Source organism: Actinia tenebrosa, unplaced genomic scaffold, assembly GCF_029948245.1.
Source record: "Actinia tenebrosa isolate PJP-AT-01 unplaced genomic scaffold, QUT_ActTen_1.0 PGA_scaffold2__45_contigs__length_23673736, whole genome shotgun sequence".
NCBI lineage: Eukaryota > Metazoa > Cnidaria > Anthozoa > Actiniaria > Actiniidae > Actinia > Actinia tenebrosa.
Window position 1 is genome coordinate 3,779,632 of NW_028292579.1, and position 25,840 is coordinate 3,805,471.

The following is a 25,840-nucleotide window of genomic DNA, read 5'->3' on the forward strand; positions in this document are numbered from 1 at the left end:
CTACTAAATACCGGCCACTCCTCCCCTAGAAACATGTTCGATACTGTCAGTCGCAGTGACTATTTCTATGCATAAATACTATTGATCTCAAAGATATCTGAGCAGAAAGTCGAGAAGTAGACAAGGCAACCCCACCCTACCCCTGACTCATGATACTGCGCCTCTATACCCATCATGCCTTAGGGTCATCACAGCAAGAAGAACAACATGGCGGATGGGATGGTTGTGCAACGAGTTCAAAATATCGCTACTTCAAAGGTAAGAAGCTATTGGATTCCTCGTAAGACTGCTTATTTATTAACATTAATAGTATTCCTTGAACTCTTAGAGATTTAATTTTTATTTCATTTTATTTTCGTGGAGCAAACAAGCGGAGTTTTTTGGCGCCTTCGTGACGTCGCATTACATGATGAAACACAACATGTCTTCTCGTAAAGAAGAAAAGCTAAGCATTTTGGCCTTTAAGTATTTGATAAGCTATTTTTACTACATATTAGATGTGAGATTGGCTATTTTTAGTTGCAGATTGGCTTTAGTTATCTTGAAAAACATTACTCGGTAATCGCAGAAGACAGACAGACAAATGGAGCGTGGGGGTAAACGAAGTCCCTGGAAAAACGAAGGCCACTCAAATACAATACAATAAAATACAATCAACTTTATTTAAGGAGGGTGACACAATTAGCCCAGAAAGTTATCTAACACGTGTCCCTCACAAATATAAATCTTAATTTTTATTAGATCTCATGCTATTCCCTTTAATCCCTTTAATCTTTTGAGTTACTGCGATTCCCAGCCACGCGCGACCAACTAGACCTTTTTGGCAAACAAAAGATTGAGTTTTGGTGGACATCAATCAATAGGGTTTATATTGGTTTCTACACTAAGGACTGGCATGAACACTCAAACACAAGTCAAAAATATTTACAGCAAGGCTGCTATTATGTGTAACATTGCATCAACTTCTTTTGTTAAAAACTCCATCATTGCCAAGAAGTTTTCAAGGGTTTATGCCCCATCAATGTTGCTATTGCTTTCAAATAATGAATACAGTAGTAAGAATGACTTTGTTGAAAGTGAAGCAAGGCTTGATGAGGCTTTATCGAACTCTGATTTACAGCGAGTGTCTGTTCCAGTTGATGGGGATTGTTGTTTTGCCTCTGTGTCCTTTGGAATTGATTACTTCTTTGACACTAATCATCAAGTTTGCTCTCATCTTGAATCTTTAAACTTAGCTGCCAATCAGTCAATAATAGAAAGGATAAGCATTTTACGAAAACTTGTTGTAGATGAATGGCTTGGTCAAAACAGTGAACAATATTCATTGTTTTTAATTTCTTCCCACCAATCCACATTTGAAGAAACAGCCATGTCTTTTATGGAGCAAGGGTTATTTGACTGTGAGCTTGGGAACAGTGTTCTTCTAGCCTTAAGCAATGTACTGAGAATTCCAATTGTCATTTACTCATCAATCAGTAGCTATCCAATCATACCTTTGACTCCCCAGGAGGAGCCTTTAAGCAATGATCCAATCTATGTAGCCTTCAACCAGTCTGGAAAGGGTCATTATGATGCTGTATCAACAATTTCAAAGATGGCATCTGCTGTCACTAATATCAATGATGTTCATAATATCACTAAAGAACCAAATCAAGGGAAAAAGATATCTTGTTCATGTGGCAAGGGAGGAGCAAAAGATAAAAGTAAAGATTTTTGTAAAAGCTATGGATCACGCTGTAAATGCTTTCAAAATATTTCTGGATGCAGCTCATTGTGTAGGTGTCTTAACTGTGGAAATCCCCATGGCAAGAGAATTTGTGAACAAGAAAATAATGCATTGCCACAGCATTGCAATTCCTCGAAAGAGTAAATGAGCCACTAGTACCTGACCGAATGGAAGACTTTGAAATTTTTATATTACAGCTTATTTTCATTGACCAAATTCCAGTATACAGTGATACTCTATATGATGTATTTTGTAACACATTGCTATCTGCTGGCTTTGACTCTATCCCCTCTAAGGACAAAGTAAAGAACTTGGTAGACAGACTCTTGAGAGAAAGAGATTTGTTTACAATCACATTAAAACAAGAGATTAAACAAAGCTGGTACAAGTAAATGAAGGGTCCACAGTTTAATTGTCCAATTGACACTTGAAGGATTGTGCATTATTTTACACACCAGTGACCAAGAATGATCGTGAGTGACCGTGACCATGAGTGAAAAATGAAAAAATGCAAAAATAAGCCAAATGGCATATAAAAAATTGAAGCCTTTATTCTTCTGATTCTTTGTCCATTTCAGCCAAATGTGTTATATAAGGAATGGATGGACCATTGATTTTGATATTAAATTTAATTGAGATAAACTTTTAAACACTGCAGTAAAGTATTTAGCTATGTATGTATGTTCATACAAAGTCAAATGTTTACCATCCACAATTTTACTTCTATCTATTTGCATTTCCTTTGATTTTATTTCATTGTTTTATTACATTGTTCTATTTTGAACTATTAACTTTTTGAAAGATAATAAAAATGATAAATTTGCCGCAATTGTTCATGTTACTATTCATCTTGTTAATATTCTTTCAAAACAAAATTAAAATTTTATGAAGTCTTTCTTGCCAGAGTTATACAGTATCCATAAAGTTGTGTAGTCATATCATTGTTCACTAACAAGGGTTTTCTAGCTTCAAAATGTTAACCATTTTTAATAAAGAAATGCATACTGGTATCAGAAAAAATAACCATTTTAATAATTTGCAGCTGTACAACTTTTATCTGTAACTTTGATATCAACACAATAAAATTTAATCTGTTTAAATGTGACTTAAATAGAACTCTAATTTTAACTTTATTATATTAAACAAAGAATAATTATAAAAATCTATATTGTAAAAGCTGTCATTGCAAAAAACCCTAGAAACATATAAAGAATACAGTAAAAAACAGTGCTATCTAATATAGTATCCTTTTTGGCCATCCTTTTTACATATGTTATTACATATGCACTTTTCATAGAGTGCTGGTCAAATGTCAAACAAAAATGATGATAATTTGGCACTCTGTGACATATATCAGAATGGTGGCTGTATTCTTGAAACTGCTAGCTACTCAAAATGTAATTGCCCCTTGATGATTGATGATCAATCTTAACATGAACGAACACTGCCTTAAATACAGTTTCTTAATTTAAAAAAAAAAAATATGCATTAAATAATAATTTAATAATTTAATTTGGTCCTACCAACTGGTCCAGGGCTTTTCCCAACCGATGCCACAAAACGTGCAAGTTCAGGGCAATCGTATGGCATTTTTGCCAGATTTGGCATTGCACTCAGGAGTGAAGCTGCCACTTGATAGAGTAGATCCTTGACTGTTGTGGCCCTTGCAGAACTTTAAGTATAATTCACATGCTGATGCATTGAGGGTATACTCAATGGCAGCATCTTGGTGATGCTCTGCATATATTTGTTCATAAACAGCTCCAAGACCCTTGAGTGGGCTTTCTTGTAGGGATGAAGATCATTCCTCCATGGTATCCAGATCTACTTTTGCATTGTCCTTATACAATATCTGCCAAGCCATTTCTTGAGGCAACCACTTTGTGCCATACATCAGCTAGAAAACGCCTTGGTGTCGTAAACATAGTCATGCTCATTCGAGTAATTTGCACCCCAGTGCGCTTTCCCTGGCTACCCTTGACTGTATACCAGTAGTCTCCATCATAGAGCTTGCACATCAGCTCCATGGTGAGTGACGTGTGAGACACTGACCTTGAAGTGGATGTGAGCTTGTGCATGAAGCTGTATCCCTCGTCGATGCACAATACCGAGGTTAAGATTGAAATGTGGCTCGAGGTGTGAAATCAATGGCGTCACCCATCCAATGTTACACGCCAGTGTCTTTCCAGCTCCAGATGGGGCCAAACCAACAAAAAAAATTATTCCCTTTTTCCCTCCAAGAGTCAAAGATCTTTACCGTGGCATTGCCAATTAAGGCACTTGAACACGGCAGCATCGCTGTGAGGAGTAGCTCTGGACATGTGCCACGACTTTTGGCGTAAATGTCTAGCCATTCAGTGATAGGAGCAGGAGCTATTTCGTCCCAAGGATTAGCAATTTGTGAGAGCTTCCGCTCGAGATCTTGAACAGAATTGATTTTTTTCTGATGAAGCCATCTTTTAACCAAATGGAAACTTGACAAGAAAGAAGAGAGTGTTCAAAAACTTCACAACTGAGATGTAAACACACTGGAGACGACGGAGACCACAAATGTCATCCTCGTTCCCATGCATTGTGTTTGCTTTTGATTGGCTAAAGAGTTTGGAAGTCCTTTCGAAATAGGGTTACCTTTGGTAAATCACTCTTCTGTCATTAATCCTTTTGCTTTCTTTATATGAAATCGATCCAGCAGTTTTAAAAATGGGATGAATTACTTGAGCTACAAAACGCGCTAAACGAAACGACGCCATCTTTGAATTTAAAAGATCGTTCCCAGGAACCCGTTTCTTGCCCGGCAACACACAGGAATCCCACACCATCGATCTAACAATCCACCGATCCATAGATTCATCGATCTAACGATCCATTGATTCATCGATCTAAAGATCCATCGGTCCATCGATCTAAAGATCCATCAGTCCATCGATCTAAAGATCAATCTGTCCATCGATCTAAAGATCCATCGATTCATCGATCTAAAGATCCATCGGTCCATCGATCTAATGATCCATCGGTCCATCGATCTAAAGATCCATCGGTCCATCGATCTAAAGATCCATCGATCTACCAATCCATCGGTCCATCGATCTAATGATCCATCGATCCATCGATCTATTGGTCTAAAAACGATTTAGATGATTGGTTTTAGAGAAGATAATAATTTCAATGCTAAATACAAAGACCCTAAAAGTATTAGTGTCTGTGACGTCACTGGTGACTTGTTATATCGCACACAAACCCAACCCTGATGGTGTAAAATGCAAGTTTTATAGAAGACAACTGCTAAACTTTTCTCGTGAACTTATCTGTTTGTATCTATGTTTGTTTAGGAGACCATGACAGAAAACATATTAAAAGGGGAATGAAAAGTAAGTACAGTCAAGTAATGAATAATTCCTTGTTGCATTTATGTTTGAATTGAAAAAACCAATTATTAATTAAACACTTCATGTATTAAATAATACAATAATAATAATATATTTTATCACCTGAAGTTAATTTTTGTGTGTAAATGTATTTCAAACAATGTGTAGTATAACTGGCGGCAAGGTGCACAACCTATGAGTCAGATTGCAAGTGGTTTCGACAAAAGAATTCTCCACATAAGTTTACACAAACAAAACAAAAACAAAAACGGGAAGCATGAATGACATTGTTGTGTCGTCAACATAGAGATGTGTTTGGCATTTCTTATTAAAGAAGGCTATTTCGTTGACATAAATAAGAAAGAGAAGTGGACCAAGGCAAGAGCCTTGTGGCACTCAGCTTAATAATGTCAAAGAGTCTGATTTGCACGAGGCTATTGATGTACTCAAAAAGGTGTTGCATGGCTGGCGTGGTTTCCACTGTGCATGAATTTCTGTATGGGGAAGGTATGGCAATGATATGAGCTGACCTATGAACTAGTGAGTGCCATTGCCCTCTAGACATTGCATTTGCAAGCCCACATGCTTGGACCTATGAAAGAAAAACATTGATAATGTTAAAATGAAGAAACAAAGGAGGAAGTTAAAGTTATGGTTATTATGTATGACTTAGTTATATGAAACCTTTCTAAACAACATTCTGTGCCCAGTGAAATGGGCAGCCTATTATGTGAGCATTGGGGAGGAAGTATCTGAGAGCAGCCCATACAACCTTCTTTAGCACCTACAAAAGAAAGAGAAAATGGAAATAAGTTGAGTGTTCAACAACAGTTGTTTGTCTTCGTTACCATCTTTTATCATAGTTACCTTCTTATAATCCTTTTTCCCCTGCCCGACATCACTACAAATACAAGTGGCACTTGTTTAATATGGTCATCTTTACCAACTGTTATGGCTGGGGCAGTCTTTCGAGGATCCCCAGGTCGGCCGTGTTACAACAGCAAATCACTCACTGGGATTCCATCATTCAATCACATTTATTAGAATCACGTAAAGACTGGGTAAAATACAATAAGGTATATCTGTATTAGTTAAAACCGCTTACAAATAGAAAAATGTGCTTGATTGGGAATGATTATGCAACACGTGGTCTAGCGATACTTAGAAATGAATACTCAGCCAACTATAGGCAGTTTATGCTAAAGAATAATAATATTGATAATTGCTTGTAGAAGAACTAAATATGATATGAATTACATACCTCTGTGCTACTTGGCCGGATAGCAAATTAATTAATATTCAAAGGAGCTTCTTTTGGTAGTTTAACTTTTCTTACGCATGCTACATCAACTTATCACAAAATCAAAACTATCAGATTACGGTTATGTGATATGAGCATAATCACTGGTAAATCATTAACACCAACGAAGGCGTTCATCGTCATTAGCTGCATGAATGGCTGTCAAACAAGTTTAAACACCTCATTCATGTACCAGTTCTTGGCTTTGGCCAGGTGGTGAAGCTGTTTTTCAGTCACAGATATAAGGTGTCTCCTCCCGCTGACTTTAATGTCAGCTTGAAGGAAATAAGCAGGGAGGTACTTTTCTTTTTGTTCATTATGTTTCAAGATGTTTAACTCTTTTTCTATTAACTTAAAAAACTTTTATGTACCAACCCATTAAACAAAAAAAGATTGCTCAACAAATACTCAAAGTTATAGCACACTGGAATGAAGTGACCTTAAGCTAAACTTTATATGTAAAATTCATTGACGTTTAATAATGTTCCTATAGTGGCTATCCAGTATATAAAGCATAATAAAATAATTATATACTCTATAATAAATATACTCTTAAAGCATACTACAAAAAGTGGATGGGGTGAAAAGCCAACAGAGGACGTCGGAACCACTTCCCTTGTCGCTGCCACAGCTGCTAAAGCCCCTCGAGTGGCTGCTTGTGTTATGGGCTCCAACATCTGAGGCGAAAGTACCACGGATGACAATGAAATCACAGCCCCATTGATCGAACCACCGGCGACACTAATTGATGGAGTGTCATTCTCCGAAGCAGGAAAAAAAGCCGCAGATTGACTATTCCTGGTTGGACGCCCATCCATTTTAGTTCTTGAATTAGTTCCCGGACTTGAGAAGACATAAAACTCGATGAAGTGGAGAAAAAAGCAGTCAAAAACACAATAAAAAACAGCAACAGCAAATTTTCAACGGTGGTTAGTTCGGGTTCTGCAGCACCGTAAACAGGAAGACTGCTGACTTTCACTTGAGCGTAACTAACTTGCTGTGTAAAGCATTCGTTTACTGTCTTTGGTGGTCGAATATCTCAGTTTTGCTTTATTTATACATACAGTCGTTAATAACTCCAGAAAATAATTACCTCATCTAATGGAGAAAGGTTTGCTATCATTTTATAGTACGATAGGAGTAGTGGTGGAAATATTGTCAAGCATATCCATGCAAGTTTGTTCATCGAAGGATCTATGTATTTGCGTTTAAAACAGCACAGACTTCAGGAGATGGTGCTGTAAAGCAAAATGAAACATTAGGTTAATAAGTTATTAGGGCAAAAATTGAGAATAACAATTTATGTTAGAAAGAAAGTTTATATCTAACATAATAATTAATAATAACTTAATTTAATGAAAGTGTGTTAAACTTACTAGGGTGTTTTTTTCGAGCATCTACCTCCTTTCTTTATTCGTTGTTTGCAGCTTCAAGGGCCGAAGTCCTCGCACAAAGGGCATTCAGCTCATACGCTGTTTGTACAGGCGCCTTAGTGGACTCTTCATGATCAGTGGACTCTTTAAAGGGTCGTATTGCCTCAAATTCCTCCAAAGAGATACTGTCTCCACTTAGCTGCTGGTCTTGTCGTTCTTCAAAGTGTACGTAGTCTGAAGTGTCTTTGTTGTGGGGATTAGTAGTGTTGTGGTTGCTGTTGTTTTCTTGCTATTGCTGTTGCTTTCGTTCCTGTTGATGTGGCTGCTGCCATTCCTCCTGTTCCTCCTCCATACTCTCTTGTAGTCGCTTCAATGCGATCCTTTTTCTTTTTGGTTTTGTTACGGGACACTCATCTTCTTCCGAACCCAATTCTACATCTTTCATGTCTATATCAATCGGGGAGATCAATGATAGGTTGTGAAGATTGTCCTTGACATTGTCGCCTCCCAAGAACCATACTCTCTTGTAGTTGCTTCGATGCGTTCCTTTTTCTTTTTGGTTTTGTTACGGGACACTCATCTTCTTCCAAACCCGATTCTTCGTCACATTGTCTAGATCAATGGGGGAGATCATTGATGGTTAGTGTGTGAAGATTGCCCTTGACATTGTCGCCTCCCAAGAATCATACCCTCTTGTAGTTGCTTCGATGCGATCCTTTTTCTTTTTGGTTTTGTTACGGGACACTGATCTTCTTTCGAACCCGATTCTGCGTCTTTCATATTGTCTAGATCAATGGGGGAGATCAATGACGGTTATGGTGTGAAGATTGGCCTCCACATTGTCGCCTCCCAAGAACCAAGCCTTAACACACTCCGTTGCAAGCTTTGCATAAATTTCAACCTTACTTATATTGTAAATACAAAAGAGAAACTCTTTACTTATCTTGCATTTGGAACGTAATTCAAGAAAAGTACAACCTGAAATAATAAACGGAGCTTCCCTTACAACAACAACAAAAGAGACCAAATTGGTGGAATTGCGGCAAAATGCTAATACTTGAGTTTCGTATTCTCGGTACAAGACTCAGCGCCAGTCTCCTGCTCGGTCACTTGAGCACTGAAACGAGACTAATACAGCAATACATTTCCCTGTGTTTACAGTTTCCACGTGTGTGACATGTCTTCAAACGATCGTTTTTCTACTTTAAATCAGTTTAAATCTATCCAAGACCTTAGAAACCTGAAAGTTAATGAGTTAAAGACTATTCTCAAGAATTTCGGTGAGCCGATCGGTGGAAAAAAGGAAGATTTAGCTCTTCGTTGCTTTGTTCTTGTTGAACGATCTAAAGGGTCCAAATCCCCCAACACTTCACCTGGCGAAGCTCTTGCACCACCTGTTACTAGTAATACGACGGACTTAACATACGAGATTATTATAAGAGAAGCAACTGGTTTGATATGGAAGAAAGATCTACGAGAATTACCGACATTTTCCTTCGTACAGCTCTATGATTATCTTGTGAAAAAGACATCTAAGTACAGCGAGCTTGACGTGTGTACTGGAGGCTACAAGCAGCTAAGAGCATTCCAATTCTTTAAAGAAGGACATATTAAAGATTTACAACTATGCAACAAAGGCAGCCTTGTTTATTTAAAAGCAGAGGTTCTTGCTTCAATGAAATCTGAAAAGTATAAGTCAATACTAGTGTTTGACAAGACAGGAAATGACATTGTAAGAGCTGCGTGCAAGTGTACTGCCGGGTAAGTTTCAAATATTTGAAATTAGACTAAACGTTTTTCCACAATACCTCTATCACACCAATTTATATAATTGATAATGTCTCCCAAGCAACATAGATACATAAGACCTGGCATCTTCACAACTAAATTAACCTTCGTGTACAAAACAAACTATGACATTATTAGATTTTTTTTCTAGGTCTACAATAATTCCTTTTTGGCATTTTAATACTTTTTATTTTACAACTTAATATTTGTATACAGGTGTAAAAATTTAAAAATTTAATTTTTAATCTAAATCTTTGAAAGTCAATAAATTACACTACTAAAATTACTAACTAAATAAGTGTGCCTATTATTCAAGTATTGTAAGATGTTTTTTTTTTAATTGATGGCTTTATTTATTTATTTTTCTTGTAAACTTTTAAGTTTTTAAAAATCAATTATTATAATTTATATGATTCCACAATAGCCAGTGAACAATAGGAATAATTGGGAAAATGTTCTTATTTATTAGGAGAGGACCAAATGGATTTGGAAGATGCAACCATATTGGAGGCATCATATTTGCCATAGAGGATTTCAGCCGTAATGGTCTTCAGTCTAACACTGAGCCAGTTTCTTGCACTTCACGTCTCTGTGGGTGGAATGTGCCCAGGAACATGAAAACTGATCCCAAGCCTGTGGATGAGATAATCATTCAAAAAATCAAGTATGGGAAAGATACTAGAGCAAATGCTAAAAGCTCATTGTATGATCCAAGAGCCCCATCAGACAGACATGCAGACATTGAAGCTACCAAAATACTAGGAGAGAAATTGTCCTCTTGTTTACAAAGCAGCATCTATTTCATTGCTCACAATATCAAGTCAACTGTTCATTTAGAATCAAACACAGTCGAAATTGACAGTATGAATGAGTCCATTCCAGAAAATGCTACTGAAATAGATGAGCTTCTAGATGCTAGTGAAAATGTCCCCTTCAATGATGAGTTTGATATCAGCACCAAAGCTTTCAAAAATATTATTGATTGCTATGTTCAAGCACAGGAAATAAGTGATGAAGAAGTAAAGAGAATTGAGAGGGAAACTAAAGGGCAAAGTGAAAATAATGCATGGAAAAAGCTCAAAGAAACTGTGCTTACTGCTTCAAACTTCAAGAAGGCTGTCCGTAGAACAAAAGCACCAGATACTCTGCTGAAGGACATAATGTATATTGATAATAACAACAGCCAAAGAATTATTTCTTCTCTCCAGTATGGTCTACATCATGAGAATGATGCTGTGAGCTGCTATGTGGCTTTACATCATGCAACAGGCAATACTAACCTGAGAGTTATAGAGGTTGGTACACAGATATCAAAACAAACACCAGGTCTAGGAGCTAGTTTGGACAGACTGGTACACGATCCCTCCTCAACAGATGGAATATTAGGAGGACTAGAGATTAAATGTCCATATTCAAAACGTGGGCAGACTGTTGAACAAGCATGTAGTGATAAAGAATTTTACATTACTCTTATCAATGGAAATCCTGTTCTGAAAAAGGGACATGAATATTATTATCAAGTACAAGGACAAATGTATGTGTGTAACCTACCATGGGTGGATTTTCTTGTCTGGTTTGGCAATGATGTCATAGCTATTCAAAGAGTCAGGTTTGATAATGAATGGTGGGATAAAGAAGCAATGCCAGCTTTGATGTATTTTTACAAGAGAGCATTTTTACCTGAGGTTTTCACTCGACGAGTGAAAAGAGGATTGCCCCTGAACAAGCATGGTGGCTGGCTTACTCATAAACAGTACAAAAAATTAAGGTCATTGTGATTTTATGTTAATCATTTAACAAGTGACACTTAATTTAATATCATGCATATTTGGCCTGTGAAATAATTACTAAATAATACTCTCGAGTAGTGCACTCTTATTTCATAGTTGTCCATTTTTCATAGCTGTTAAATAGTATTAACTGTCACATTGGTTTTTTAAAACAATTACATATTTAATATCCTTTTAGAGGCATTTTAGTTAACTTTTGGATGATATAGACATTAAAATGTTGCTGTTCATTCTACTGTGCATTCAAACTGATGCTAACATTATTAAGTAAAAATCATGTAAAACAATGTATCAGTAAGTTGTTCAACTTTTTGGATAATATATTATATAATTTTGATGCTATTTTACATTCATTACATTACACCATTCATTTGTATAATAACAGTCCTTCTAGAGACACTTAAATTATTGTTGATTCAACAAATAGTACTTTAAACAGAAATACATTTTACTGTCTATAATTATTTTCCGTAGACAAACAAAAAGTGCAAATCATGCCAAAAATAATAAATGTTCAAATCAAATTAAAATCAAATTTATGTAAACAATGAAAAGGTTAATGTTGTTGCTGCTTTTCTGGCTCGAGGAGTGGTGGGAGGAAATTGGTTAAATAACTACAGACTGTAAAAATCTGGTCCGCAACATGAGCCAGACTTAGAGGGAGAACACCATCAAGTATGTGGTAATTCTTGATTCTTCCTATTGCTCGCTCAACATGGATGCGAACTGAAGCAATCCTGGCTGTATCTTCAACTTCTTTTGCTGTCAGTTGATCTCTTGTGCCCTTGAATGGAGGCAAATTCAGGTCAACTCTAGGAGGAAGGATATCCTTTATATCAAACCCTCTGTCTGCCATGATATTGTCTCCATAATCAAGTAGTTCAAGTATGCCAGATTCTTTAGTAATAGCTTTATCAGATACTCTTCCTCCCCAGAGCTTGGACACAAAAGTAACTTGGCCAGTTGGTGATATTGCAACAAGTACTTTGAAAGTGTTATGGTGTTTGTAATTTGACCAAGACTGTGATTGAGCTTTAAGTGATGATGGGACTTGAACAAACACTTCTGTACAATCGATGATGACTCTTGTATTGGGGTAGTGTGCAAACTGGATGGGTAGATTTTCCAAAACCTCAGATTGTGTGGGGAAAGGAAATAGCAGTTTTAGTTCTAAATATAAGAAATTAATCCAAGTCGTGAAAATCTTAGAAAAGTGTCCTGGTGTTATATCAAATCTATCTGCCAAATCTTTAACAAATAGTCCAACCCTTAGACGTACTAATACCATCCAGAATTCTTGCAGCCCTGAATGGCGTCGTTTAGGGCCGGGCTTCTTTCCTTTCTCTTGGTATGCTTTAGTGTCAGGAGCAAGCTGTCCATTCCAGTACTGTAGCTTTCCAACTTTTGGTTCGAGGTACTCATACACCGCCACCAAAGCATTGTAATTAGGGAACCCCGTATAAAATAGAATGGCACTGTCATCATCCTTGAATTTTTCAATGCTGAATTTCTTTCTTTCATACTCCTCCAGCTGTTTTTTCAGAACACCTACTTGAGACTGAAGATCATGAATGATAGCAGTTTGTTTTTCCAATTTGTCTTCTATTTTTTTGATGTAGTCCTCCTGCTCACCAAATGTATCTCTTTTGCTGGCAAAGGAGAAAGAGTAACTGTGCTCTTGAGTGGAGTTAGTCTCAGGTGAATCACTTTCAATTTCTGTTTGAACTGCTTTTTTTTGATAACGAGGTTTGATTGGTCCGACTACAGTGGGTTCGACAACATGCATGTTAGAGTTTTCACTACTAACAGTTACGACATTCGCAGCATCTTCTATTTCCATTTCATCCAAGTTTACATCAGTCTTTGTAGACACCGACAGTGATTCAGTCGTGACGGATGGTTCGGGATTGTTTGTTTGCCTTACTAAAACACGTCGCTGAGGCTTGACTTCACTCGATTTCCAAGGGAAAATCGAAGGTTCTGCTCCTTCTCTCAAACGGCTTTGTGTACCTCCGGGAGGCCTGTAAATGTCTTCCTTTCGGAAATGTTCTTCGCAAATTAAAGTCAGATTATTGACTGAAAAACCATCTCTTCCGTGCTGCCTTTTAATCAGGTTGCACCAACGATCTCTTTGCGGATTGTTTTGTGGAAACTTGAACAAACTCAGCCCCGACGTTCCGCCATCTTTGGAATATTGAGCATTCGAACAGCCATAACATGCACATTCTCTGCCAAAACCCGACATTTTTCGCTTCTTTTTGTGTTCCATTGCCTTCTTCTACTGATCAATCCAGATAAAGAAGGTCTTTGTGTATTATTTTGACGATAAAATCGATCGACGATCGTTTTTAAGAGATAGACTTCAAGTTTTCGCACTGTTATTTTGTATTGCTATAAGCATTACGCTGTATTAGCCTCGTTTCGACGTCAATTGACTGCGACTGTAAGCATTGCTCAGCGGTCTTCGAAATGGACGTCGAGAATTCGAAAAGGGAGTATTACACTAATTCCTACAAAAGGTGTAAAATAGTGCAAGAATATACTGGTGTGTAAAATTAACCAAAAATGCATCGAAATATCCGCAAAACTATGAATGCAGTTGGTTTAATAACTAAAGTTAGAATTTTATTTCTAAATATAATAAAATATAATATTATTTATATCACCATAATTTCTTTTTAAAAAAACATGCATGAATTAGTGTGCGGCCGTATTCTTAAGTTAAATGACAATAAAGTTGCATATGAAAATCATTCCATACATTGACATGACATTTGATATTGGTGACCATAACACCAATTCAGTTCTGGTGTGCCTGCTCCCTAATAACCGGAAATAATATGGCGGACCGTGTTAAACGCGTTTCTCGTCCACCAAAACGTTTCATTGAGGAATGTAGTCGTTAACCAGGAATGAAGCGAAAACAAAAAACAAAAGTCTTTATGATGTTGATGTTTTTTACAGGCAGTTATAGTTGTCCAAACTCTTCATAAGCTGCAATATACATTTGAAACTCACAAAGTGTAGCTTGGCACCCACTTATTATTGACTCTATCAAGGTTACCACAGAAAACTTCAAGTGCACACCTTTGGCATTTTTTGGTGCATGACTTGATATTGTGACCTTGTTCCAGACAGTTTGAACAAGTCAAAGAATTTTTTCTCGCTGGTAACCTGCTGCCTCAAGGTGTTGGCCTCTTTGTTTTTTCCAGAAGAGTTGTCTCAAAGCAGATACCCTCAGTGGTTGGATGGTCTGAAATGATCTTTAGATGCCGTATCGTTATATTTTTCTATCCCTTGTTGATAAAGTGTGCAATATGTTTTGTATAGCTTCAACAATTCAGGGTCATGGCAGTAAAGAGCGTGCATAGAGGGGTTTCGATTTACAATTAACTCATATGTCCTTGCTCCAAACGTTTTGTCCGTTAAGGACCAGGTTTTGGTTACATTACATCTAGATGCTCTGGGGCACTTGCAATGAATGCCTGCATAATCTTGGTTTGCTGTGCCTAATCCACAGACACATGCTAAGAATTTTCAATCACCTCCTAGGAAGTATTCACTTTTGTCTTTTAACATCAATTTCATGAAAGTTTTCCATTTCTGCTTTTAAGTGACTTGGACGTTTTGCAAGATTGTCATAGGTTTCCGTGGCTTTCATTTCAGCCAATAAATAGTCACTCCTTGCCAAATCCTTCTCATTGAGCAAAGTGTAAGTAAAATTAACTATTTATTAAATCTTTTGTCAATACTGGTTCTGTTCCATCACCACTCAACTTCACCTTGATTGTATTTTAATTTTTGAGCATCCCCTTGTTTTTGAGCCTCTTGGTTTGTTCCGTCAACTTTCCTTAAATAAAATCTGAACACCCTCTACCTCTCCTGGTGTGTCTGTAAGCCTCCATTTGGCATTCAAATCTGATATTCTTTTATTAAGTCGATACATATTTGGCATTTCTGTTGATTTCAAGGCCAGTTCATGCCAAGCTTCATTGGAAATGTTAAATTTATCCTTTATGTACAGCCAAAAGTTTAGATCAGTAATTTCCTCATCAGTGATTGTTATAGGATTGTTCTCTTTGAGAGGGAGTTGATCTTTATCAATTAGCTGTAAGGTCTCATATTCTTGGGTTGCATTGTTAAAGATCTCTACTTTTGTAGCAATGAAGTCATGATGACCAAGAAAGGAGAGAGTTGTATTACATTGCTCTTTCATCTGGCCCTTTACCCTGTATTGGTGCCTTTTTGTGAACTCATGAAGACTCTTTCTTTGATGACCCTCTTTTGTTTGGTGTTGCTTTTTCCTGGTTCTTCATAACTTTTTTGAGTAAATTTTTGAATCTCTTTTTGTAAAAGTTACAAGAGCTTTCCGATTTTTCAAGAGCAGCCTGTAGTTTTTCTTCCACTTTCAGCCTTTTTGGTACTTCTTCCGCAACAGTGTCTTCTAATGCTCTTTTTGGCCTCTAAGATTATTGATCTGTTGTTCAAGTGCACACTTGTCAATTTCTGAGTAGTACACAGTAAATTTATGAGTAGTCTCTCTCCATTTCTTTTCTAATCTCCTGAGATAGAAGCCACCCTTTCTAGCTGCAGCCTTTGCTTTGCTCTTTAAAACTGAAATCGTTTTTCTAAATACATTCAGTATACGATTGTTAATTAAAACCCCTTCAACTCCAGAATCTGTCAAACTCCTGCTCACAACCTCTGATAAAGCAGAAGTTCCACGGCCAGTATTATTCCTTTTCTTAGAGATGGCATAGATTAAATAGCTACAATAAAATTATTTCTTATACAAATCAGCTTCGCTAATTTTAGAAATGACGAATAAAAATACGTTTATTGAACGCTTAAATTAAAAAAGCCTAATTATTCCGACTTACTTTGTAATTTCGTAAGTGTAGGTAGGAGAATTTGCCTTAAATTGATCATTTCGTTCCCTAAAATCGTCTTCTATGGCTACTACAGTTTGACAATAGAAGATCAAAAGGAGAAAGACCAGATGATGTAGTTTAGCAGCCATTTGACGTAACAAAAACCACCCAAAAGTTGACTTGTAATATATCAAAACAAAGATAATTTATTAAAGATTTCAGATTTGGCGGAAAAATCATGATTCAAAGGCGGGTATTGAAGCTAGACCCAGTTATTCGCAGCTAGATATGCTGCCGGTCTGGACGTACGCAGCGGAGAGTCGGATTTTTCCATTGTAGTGGTGATGTAGTTGGTACTTGGGCGGAGAGTGCTTTTTAAAAAAGCGAGAATTGCCTTCCCAACAAAAAGACGATTTGAGAGCTTGAAGCTTTGAGTCCTCTTGTTCACTAGTAACAGTAACAAATGACGTCATTGAATCACTTAATACAATTACCCATTATCACAAATATGATAATCTACTAAGACTGCTGACTTACACTTGAGCGTAACTAACTTGCTGTGTAAAGCATTCTATTACTGTCTTTCGTGGTTGAAAATCTGATAGATATTACAGAAGGTAGTAATAATTACGTCAGAAGTGATTTATGCAAAGTGAATACGTTGTAGAGTGAACGCGTGAAATATTCATTTGAAATTATTAAGGATTAAGAATATTTTTTTCATTGTGTAATCTATACATAACTGAGCAATGCATTTACTGGACACCAGATTGTTGACAAAACTCAAACCAAATGTTTTACTAGTTATTGATTGGTCGATACCTTTACAAGCATTCACTTTCAGTGCATCAAGTTGCTTTTTGCTGATGGCGACGTTTGAGTTGGTCATTCCTTGGCAACAGGAATTTGCCAGTTCCTCCATGTAAGAAATTAAAAACAAAGGAATGAGCTTCTTGAAGGACAAACTGTGGGCCATTTGATCCTTTGCTCTGTGCTGCCGTCGTACAGATTCTCAACTTTATCTTGTCAACAAAGACGTCAGTTGATTCCAGGAGCCTCGCCCTATTTGTGCCATAAGTCAGAAGTTAAGTTATAAAGAGAGATGATAATTTATACATACCGTTATTAATAACTCCAGAAAATAATTACCTCAACTAATGGAGAAAGGTTTGCTATCATTTTATTGTACGATAGGATAGGATACGATAGGAGTAGTGTTGGAAATATTGTCAAGCATATCCATGCAAGTTTGTTCATCGAAGGAACTATGTATTTGTGTATAAAAAAGCACAGACTCAAGGAGATGGAGCTGTAAAGCAAAATGAAACAGTTTTTTTCTGCGATTGGTGCAAAAAATAACAATTTATGTAAGAAAGAAAGTTTATATCTAACATAATAATTAATAATAACTTAATAATTAATAACTAGACGCCCTTATTGGCGTTTACTCGGGCTACCTATGTCGAAAACAAAGAAGGTGAGAAAGTAGTAGAAGTGTGAAAGTAAAGGAGCGCAATCGGAGAGGATGTGTTTATGTTGGTCAACCCCGAAAAAATGAGAGGGTCTCGCGGGAACCGTTGTTGCCAGGCGGTTTGCTTGGTAAAAAAGATAAAAGAATATTGAGCATTTTGTAGGGCTAATGCTTTGGCATTTTCGCTTCCTGATCCAAATGCTTCACGATTGATAGCAGATGGTAGTGGTATCTTACTTGACTGTTAGATCTCAGGCGTGAAAGGTTCTTTTCTCTTTTTGCTGTGTTCATAGATTTATGCTGTTCTGCTTGTTGAGACAAACGTTGTTTCTTAAGGGCAGGATTCATGTTTGCATAGCTTAATTTGCGTTTCTCAGCATTAACCTTTTTTTGTGCATTTGATTTGTGTTTCCTTATGATACCTTGTCTTGCAGTGTTTGATAATTGAGTTGAGCAGGATATAAATAAAATATGGTAATCTAACTCATTTTGAAGTGTTTGTGTTGTTATACCAATCATTTTCTGTACTTAGGTGGATACACTGGTTACTTTTTCAAACATATCAAATTCCCCATTGTATAACACTATGAGATAAAAGTCGGTGGTCCGGCATTTATGGTGAAAAATGCAACAAATGCAAGAATTGGACAGCCATGCTAAAAATCCAGTATTGCCTTTTGTATTATTTGTCATTATCTTCTGTAGTTCTAATTTGCTTGTAGCAGATGTGCAGCACAATTTGCCTTGTTTTTGTAAATTATTTTTAACACTTATATCTGCATCATATATCTGAAGGCTTGCTGGTAAATCATTGGTTGTAAGGCACTCTTTGTTGAGGCTCCGAGTATAAAACATGTTTCCATGATCAGAAATTGATTCCAATGTATATGAATTCCAATAGTTACAGGCTTTTAAAACAGAAAAACAAATACAATAAAATGATATAGCGCAGCAACGTTTCAAAATTATACCATTCATATAGGCATTGAAACTTGTATTATGACTGTTGTGGCTTTGTTGATCATCATCTGTGCCTTTACCAATCACTTCACTCTGTTCAGTTATGTGGGTTGGTAGATTAAAGGTATTTTCACTTGCATTGTTTTGTTCACACATTTCTGTGATATGCACTCCCCTGAGTTCAAAAGAACCTGTTGAATTGTCATAAAAACTTTGGAAGTAATTTATTAAAGCATTAAAGTCATCGACAACTAGGAGTACACAAGTACCTTGAGGATGAGGGAGGCCATATGAATTCCGAGCATGAGAATCAAATATTCTAAATCTGCCATCACCATGACAATAAATAGCTACCATACTACATTGAATAGTTAATAGAAATGAATGGTAATTTTCTCCAATTAAAATCTGCAAAGCATTACCTAAGGGCATACAGTAGAGGAAATCAACAGTAGATGAGACATCATGTATATTACCAGTATAACTTGGACTGTATTCCATTTGGTAAGTGCTTTCTAGTACTGTTACTATACTGGGTAATTCTGTCAACAGTAAAAATTCTTGGTTGTATAATCTTGATAGGACAGAATATAACTCATTCCCAATATTCATGGTGTTTACTAGGTCTACTGAAGAACTTATTGCACTCCTATGGTTATATATCAATGCACATAGTGACATGGCAACACACTGACGACCAGCATTTGGACCAAATAATGCAATGTTACCTTGAGAATATGGAGCAGAAATTGTTTTTTTTGGATCTATTACTGTGTATGGACCAGGATTTTTTTCTACATCTCTGCTTAGGGTAAACTTACTGTGATTTATTCTGTGATTGAGACTCTTGTAAACATGGGGTAAACTGTTAGAAGCATGTTTTCCTGGACTATAATTTTTCAATATTGGCTGACAACGACTATAACCAGCATTTATTGCTTTTTTGTGAAACTTTAATTTCTTAAGGAGGGATTTCCTGAATCGTAATTTCCTTCGACTGGGAAAAGAATTACCAGAAGCTTTGTTTCGTTTAGATCCTTTGTAGATTTTGCAATAACACTTCATTATTTCGTGATTCAAATGACATTTATTGACAAAGCAATGCATTCTAGATGTCATGGGTACATTTTTGAAAACATACTTACGAACCCTTTTCCGTATTTTTCTGCTTTTGTGCAAAAGGCGTGCGAGTTGTTCAACAGGGACTCTACTTGGTTCTCGATCACGCGAAGCAACACGAGGCTTGTGCTCAACACGGTACTGAGAAGTATAAAATTTGGCATAACGAGACCTGCAATCCTCTAATAAATATAATAGTTTATTGTGATCAACAAATACAGATAACTGTACAGCCTTTTCCAATAAATCACAGTCATTTTCCAAAGAGTATACCAAACTCTTAGTTGACTCATTTATGAAATGTACAATTAAAATCAACATCATGCACAACAGGCTCGCTACTAATAGTTGAACGAACGATAGAATGTTAAAGAAACTGTCCAAAATTGAGAACAAAAAGAAAAGAATACATAAAAAACTTATCCTCGATGAAAATGGCGTAAGTCTAATGCTTGTTGATTCGCGGAAGGCATGAAATGTTGTCTTGAAAGATTCCAATATGGCGTCCATCTTCAGCTTACATGGAATATTTTCTTTGTCTCCATCATCTTCGAAGCAGTTATCAATGAAGTTCCTGCTTACTAAAGAGTTAGTGATTGTTTGTTCGTTTAAGTACGTTTGAGTAAGTTTGTACGTTTGTCCATTTGAGTTCATTTGAGTTTCATTTGAGTTCACATTTCTGGTAATCTTTCTGGTATCTTTGGCATTCTTTTGGCATTTTGCTTTGAGTTCGCGGACCGACCCGTTCCGAAAACGCTCGACATCTTTTAGTGTGGGTCTACCGCGAACGGCGTGTGCGTTTGTGTGTATTTTGAGTGTCCCAGAAGAAAAGGAATTCGCCATAACAAACCACCAACGAGGAGCAGAGAGCAAGAAAACCTCCGACCCAACGTGTAGGTCACATGACTTGCACTCGTGCGTCGCCTCGCTTTCATGACTGTCTCGATCGTATGCATATTCATCATGTAAAACCTCGACCATACGATAGACTGATACAAAACCGAAACCTAAACTCGGCCTACCTTATAGGTAGCCCGAGTAATAACTTAATTTAATGAAAGTGTTAAACTTACTAGGGTGTTTTTTCGAGCATCTACCTCCTTTCTTTATTCTTGTTTGCAGCTTCAAGGGCCGAAGTCCTCGCACAAAGGGCATTCAGCTCATACGCTGTTTGTACAGGCGCCTTAGTGGACTCTTCATGATCAGTGGACTCTTCAAAGGGTCGTATTGCCTCGAATTCCTCCAAAGAGCTACTGTCTCTGTCAGAAAGGGATTTTATTGCTTGACGAAAGACTCCACTTAGCTGCTGGTCTTGTCGTTCTTCAAAGTGTACGTAGTCTGAAGTGTTTTTGTTGTGGAAATTAGTAGTGTTGTGGTTGCTGTTGTTTTTCTTGCTATTGTTGTTGCTTTCGTTCCTGTTGTTGTGGCTGCTGCCATTCCTCCTCATTACATCTAGATGCTCTGGGGCACTTGCAATAAATGCATGCATAATCTTGGTTTGCTGGACCTAATCCACAGACACATGCTAAGAATTTTCAATCACCTCCTAGGAAGTATTCACTTTTGTCCTTCAACATCAATTTCATGATAGTTTTCCATTTCTGCTTTTATGTGACTTGGACTTTTTGCAAGATTGTCATAGGTTTCCGTGGTTTTCATTACAGCCAATAAATAGTTACCTTTATGACTCCTTGCAATATCCTTTTCATTGAGCATTAAGTTTAAGTAAAATTAACTATTTATTAAATCTTTTGTCAATACTGGTTCTGTTCCATCACCACTCAACTTCACCTTGATTGTATTTTAATTTTTGAGCATCCCCTTGTTTTTGAGCCTCTTGGTTTGTTCCGTCAACTTTCCTTAAATAAAATCTGAACACCCTCTACCTCTCCTGGTGTGTCTGTAAGCCTCCATTTGGCATTCAAATCTGATATTCTTTTATTAAGTCGATACATATTTGGCATTTCTGTTGATTTCAAGGCCAGTTCATGCCAAGCTTCATTGGAAATGTTAAATTTATCCTTTATGTCCAGGCAAAAGTTGAGATCAGTAATTTCCTCATCAGTGAGTGTTATTGTTCTTGACGTTCCTTTTTTTGCCTTGAGTGCTTTCTGTTATTGTTAGTGTATGATATTCTTTGTATGCTGGTATTAGGCATTTGACCTCTGCTTGTGGCAAACTACAGTGCTTGCTTTTCAGTTCACTAGAAGAATTCATGACATGATCTACAACTTCATCGCCAACTATTCCGGTCATGCGCCCGCGTACAAATGCAGCGGTGTCGCTTGAAAGTGTTAAGCGAGTTAAGTCAGATTTTACAAAGAAATGTATAGAGAGTCAAGATAGTTTTCGATTTATAAATTTCTGTGTAAACAGTTTTCCACTTGCCGGGGTAGAAGATCAATATATAACATTAAAGCATTTAATTTTTAGCAAACATACTTTAATTTGTTTGGAAAAACCTTTTCGTCTCGATAGTTAGATTTTAACAGCCTTCTTGCCATAAGTGCTTTGTTAAATTGCAAGAAAAATACAAAAGGTCAAATATTATAAACAGGATTTCTCAAAATCAGAACTAGTTACCTCATTTGCCGGGGTCGATCCTTAAAATACACACATTCTAAATTACTGATGTCGAATCTGTGGTCGATTGAACGAATTTATACTTTTCGTTTATCCTCAGCTCTCGTTTGCCATCGTTTGTAATAGGATACCTATTAAAGCACAGGAATACCGTAGCAAAAGGTTTTGTTTCTCTAAGTCCGGGCCTGAGAGAGCTTAGGCTTCCTGTGGTTTTTATTTTATACGATATCCGCTGACTTGGCGAGCGGCGCATGGCCGGAATAGTTGGCGATGTTTGCGCTATCTGCTGGACTACTAGGACGATCAGCCCGTACAAATTGCAAATAATCTTATGGAGGCAAGCAGGGAGCTTGCTGAAACTGGTTTGGCGGATACTGTCCTTCTAATGCCACAAACAATCTTGTCGCGTCTTATGTCATCTTTCAAAATGCCAAATTCACATGTTGATGATAACGATCTAAGCGCTGTTATGTTTTGCTCAACACTTTCGTTTTCTTTCTGTACTAAATAATTATTATTGAATTTGTAGCGCTCATATATAACGTTTGTCTTACCAACACAATGGTCTTGCCATAAATTCATCACTATATCAATGTTGTCTTTCTCTTCTTTGGTTTTGAATGGAAGTCCATTGTGAATCTCCAAAGCTGATGAGCCAATGTGGGTAATAAGCGTCGCAACTCGGAAGCTGCTTTCTCGTTATTTTAGTCCGGTTACTGTTTTGGTAGGCTGACTAAACTTGCTTCCATTTTCTCCAATTCACCGCGAGATTTTCCTTGGATGTTTAGATGCTGTGGCAGTGGCACATTAGACATAAACATCCTCGTATCGCTCGTTTCTGAAGTCGATATCCCGCTAGAAGATGCTTTAGCTGCAGGTCCTTTATTATCCTCTGACATTCTGACACCATGTAGCGTTTGTGTTGATTGTGTGTTCCCTTTTTTCCAACTCATATATGGATGGATATGGATTATGAATGTATATAGCGCCATTTCCAGGAACTCAGGTGGCTTTACAAGATCAGTGGAGGACTTTACAGGCTGCATATTAAGGCGCTAGTAGCAGCCGTGCAGCTTACAATCATAAGTGATTTGTTAGTATGTTAGTATTATGCCTCCAGTATAGGATAGGCTGTTGAACCGGGAGACATTCCCCTACTCTTCACGAATAATTCAACGGGTTAGGAAGGGTTGGGAGATAGGGCCTATGGTTAAGTCCTTATCCGAGAAGGCTTGAAGGTCTAACCATTTGCAGATATTATTACAAAGCCAGTACCTTCTCCTCAGTTATTTTAAGACCCTGAGTGTTGGTCCGGCCGAGGCTTGAACCACGACCTCCCGCACAACAGACCGACGCTCTTACCAACTGAGCTACGGGGTGGCGTTTCTTCCAACTCTTTTTCGCTCTTCTTGATTGTGTGCTCCCTATCTTCCAGCTCATCCTTACGTTCTCCCAACTCTTATTCCAATTTTCCCAGCTCCTCCTCTTTTTGTTTTATTGTTTCATTATCTTTCACATTGTCACATCAACGGATTATATTAGCTGAGTGCCCATCTGCAGTGATACCTGCAACGAATGGTTTGAGGCCTGCAAGAATGACAAGACTTCCTCTGAGGATTGGCTGAATGAATACGCTGTGTATCGCTTTGAGAAGGGTCCAATAAAACCTACCGGACCTTGCCGTACTTTTGTCGAGGTAAGTATTCTCCAAAAATAACTCCAAACATGCAAACAGCAGTGTTAATGTTATTTGTTGTCATATTCAGATATAGTTTTTAAAGACATCAAATTTATATAACCGTGGTATGTTGATGGTAAGTTCAGTGTGTACGGCATTGGTTGAAATTATTAATGTAGGGTATGAGGGCTGCATGGATTGGTACAAGGTACAATAGGTGATATATGTACTGATATTCTTGGAGTCGTTTATATCTTTTTAGGGATTTTTCGGTAACGTGGTTGCAAGAATAGAAATGGGTACATGGGGTTTCATTGCTAGTGTTTCGTAGTTAAATGGGCATATCATTGTATTAGATAGCTTGCATGATACATAAGGTGAGAACGGTGGTATGAGTGATTACATCTACAGACCCCTTGCAGTACCTCAGAATGCAGCTCAATTTCGAGGACATTACAATAGGTTTCCAATTCTCATGAGATTAAAATTATTTTATTTTGTCCGCCAAATTGAACTCCTTTGATGCATATTTGAGGTCTATCGAGTGGCTGGGGTATGGTTTGGTATGACTCTTTCATTTTAACATGATATTCTCTTTTTATTCAAGATTTTTAAGAATGGAGAAGGATTGTGTAACAAGATGTGGGGACCAGGTTACAAGTACGACCGTTCTTCCAATTGTATAGTGCATGATTTCAAAAGCGAAAACCCGAACGACAAAGTTGTGCCAGTTCCTTCTTTTTCTTAGACGTTGCTTAAGGGTCAAGAAGTTACGTGGGAGCACCTAAGTTGAAAAATATGTAAACAGCATTTAGCTGTACTGCTCAAAGTATATCAGAGTACGTCAGAAAATCGTTCAATCCAAAATAAATGTTTTACTGAAACTGAGATTAAAGTAATAAATAACAAGTGCAATGTATTTTGTATGAGTATGTATATTCAATCTTTAGTTCATACTCCGTAGTATTTATTGATTGCACTACGCTAAAGAGGTGATTATAGCCTGAGTATCAGGCTCTCTCCGGGGAGGGAGAGAGGCGGAGGGAAAAGAGTCAGTCTCGGAAAGCCCAAGCCCCCCCCACCCACCCCCCAAGCGCCCCAGAAGGCCTGATACTTAGGCTAAGGTGATTACAATACGCTAAACTATGCATCCATCATCACTACCCATCCATCATCACTACCCATCCATCATCACTACCCATCCATCATCACTACCCATCCATCATCACTACCCATCCATCATCACTACCCATCCATCATCGCTACCCATCCATCATCACTACCCATCCATCATCACTACCCATCCATCATCACACAAATCCATCATCACTGCACATCCATCATCACTGCGCATCCATCATCACTGCGCATTCATCATCACTGCGCATCCATCACCACTACCCATCCATCATCACTGCGCATCCATCATCACTGCGCATCCATCATCACTACGCATCCATCATCACTACCCATCCATCATCACTACCCACCCATCATCACTGCGCATCCATCATCACTACACATCCATCATCACTGCGCATCCATCATCATTTTGATTCATGTGCCAGAGAATGGTTCAGGTCGTATTTGACTGATAGATCCCAACAGTGTTCTGTTAATGGTGTTTTATCAGATATGAAATCAATAGCGTATGGTGTTCCACAAGGTACGATCCTAGGTCCGATCCTCTTCCTTGTGTACATCAATGATTTGCCGAAGTGCTTAACAGTTAGTAAAGCAAGATTGTATGCTGACGATACGAGTCTACCTCTGATGGTAACGCAATTGGCCTAAAAAAGCAGATGGACATAGATGT

At 37.5% G+C, this 25,840-nt stretch overlaps 2 protein-coding genes and 1 pseudogene across 5 annotated transcripts; 1 reads left to right on the forward strand and 2 right to left on the reverse strand.

The window, feature by feature from the left end:
* Positions 1-197: 197 nt before the first annotated feature.
* Positions 198-24,943, forward strand: LOC116302124 (uncharacterized). 4 transcript variants are annotated; one of them, XR_016120405.1, is made up of 5 exons: positions 198-258; positions 5,056-5,094; positions 23,889-24,042; positions 24,113-24,160; positions 24,632-24,943. XR_016120405.1 is itself a non-coding variant. In XM_031711341.2 (4 exons), the coding sequence occupies exons 3-4, from the start codon at positions 8,942-8,944 to the stop codon at positions 11,328-11,330; spliced, it is 1,893 nt and encodes a 630-aa protein (XP_031567201.2). In that variant the 5' UTR covers positions 198-258; positions 5,056-5,094; positions 7,819-8,941; the 3' UTR covers positions 11,331-11,467. The 4 variants fall into 4 exon arrangements, 1 of the variants encoding a protein (XP_031567201.2); XM_031711341.2 differs by lacking the exons at positions 23,889-24,042; positions 24,113-24,160; positions 24,632-24,943 and adding exons at positions 7,819-9,525; positions 10,022-11,467; XR_016120404.1 differs by lacking the exons at positions 198-258; positions 5,056-5,094; positions 24,113-24,160 and adding an exon at positions 16,213-19,148 and having other exon boundaries at positions 19,269-24,042.
* On the reverse strand, positions 3,235-3,759 carry LOC148909024 (uncharacterized; annotated as a pseudogene).
* On the reverse strand, positions 11,678-13,587 carry LOC148909025 (uncharacterized). Its single transcript, XM_089033996.1, has one exon. The coding sequence runs from the start codon at positions 13,585-13,587 to the stop codon at positions 11,899-11,901; it is 1,689 nt and encodes a 562-aa protein (XP_088890122.1). The 3' UTR covers positions 11,678-11,898.
* Positions 24,944-25,840: the final 897 nt, after the last annotated feature.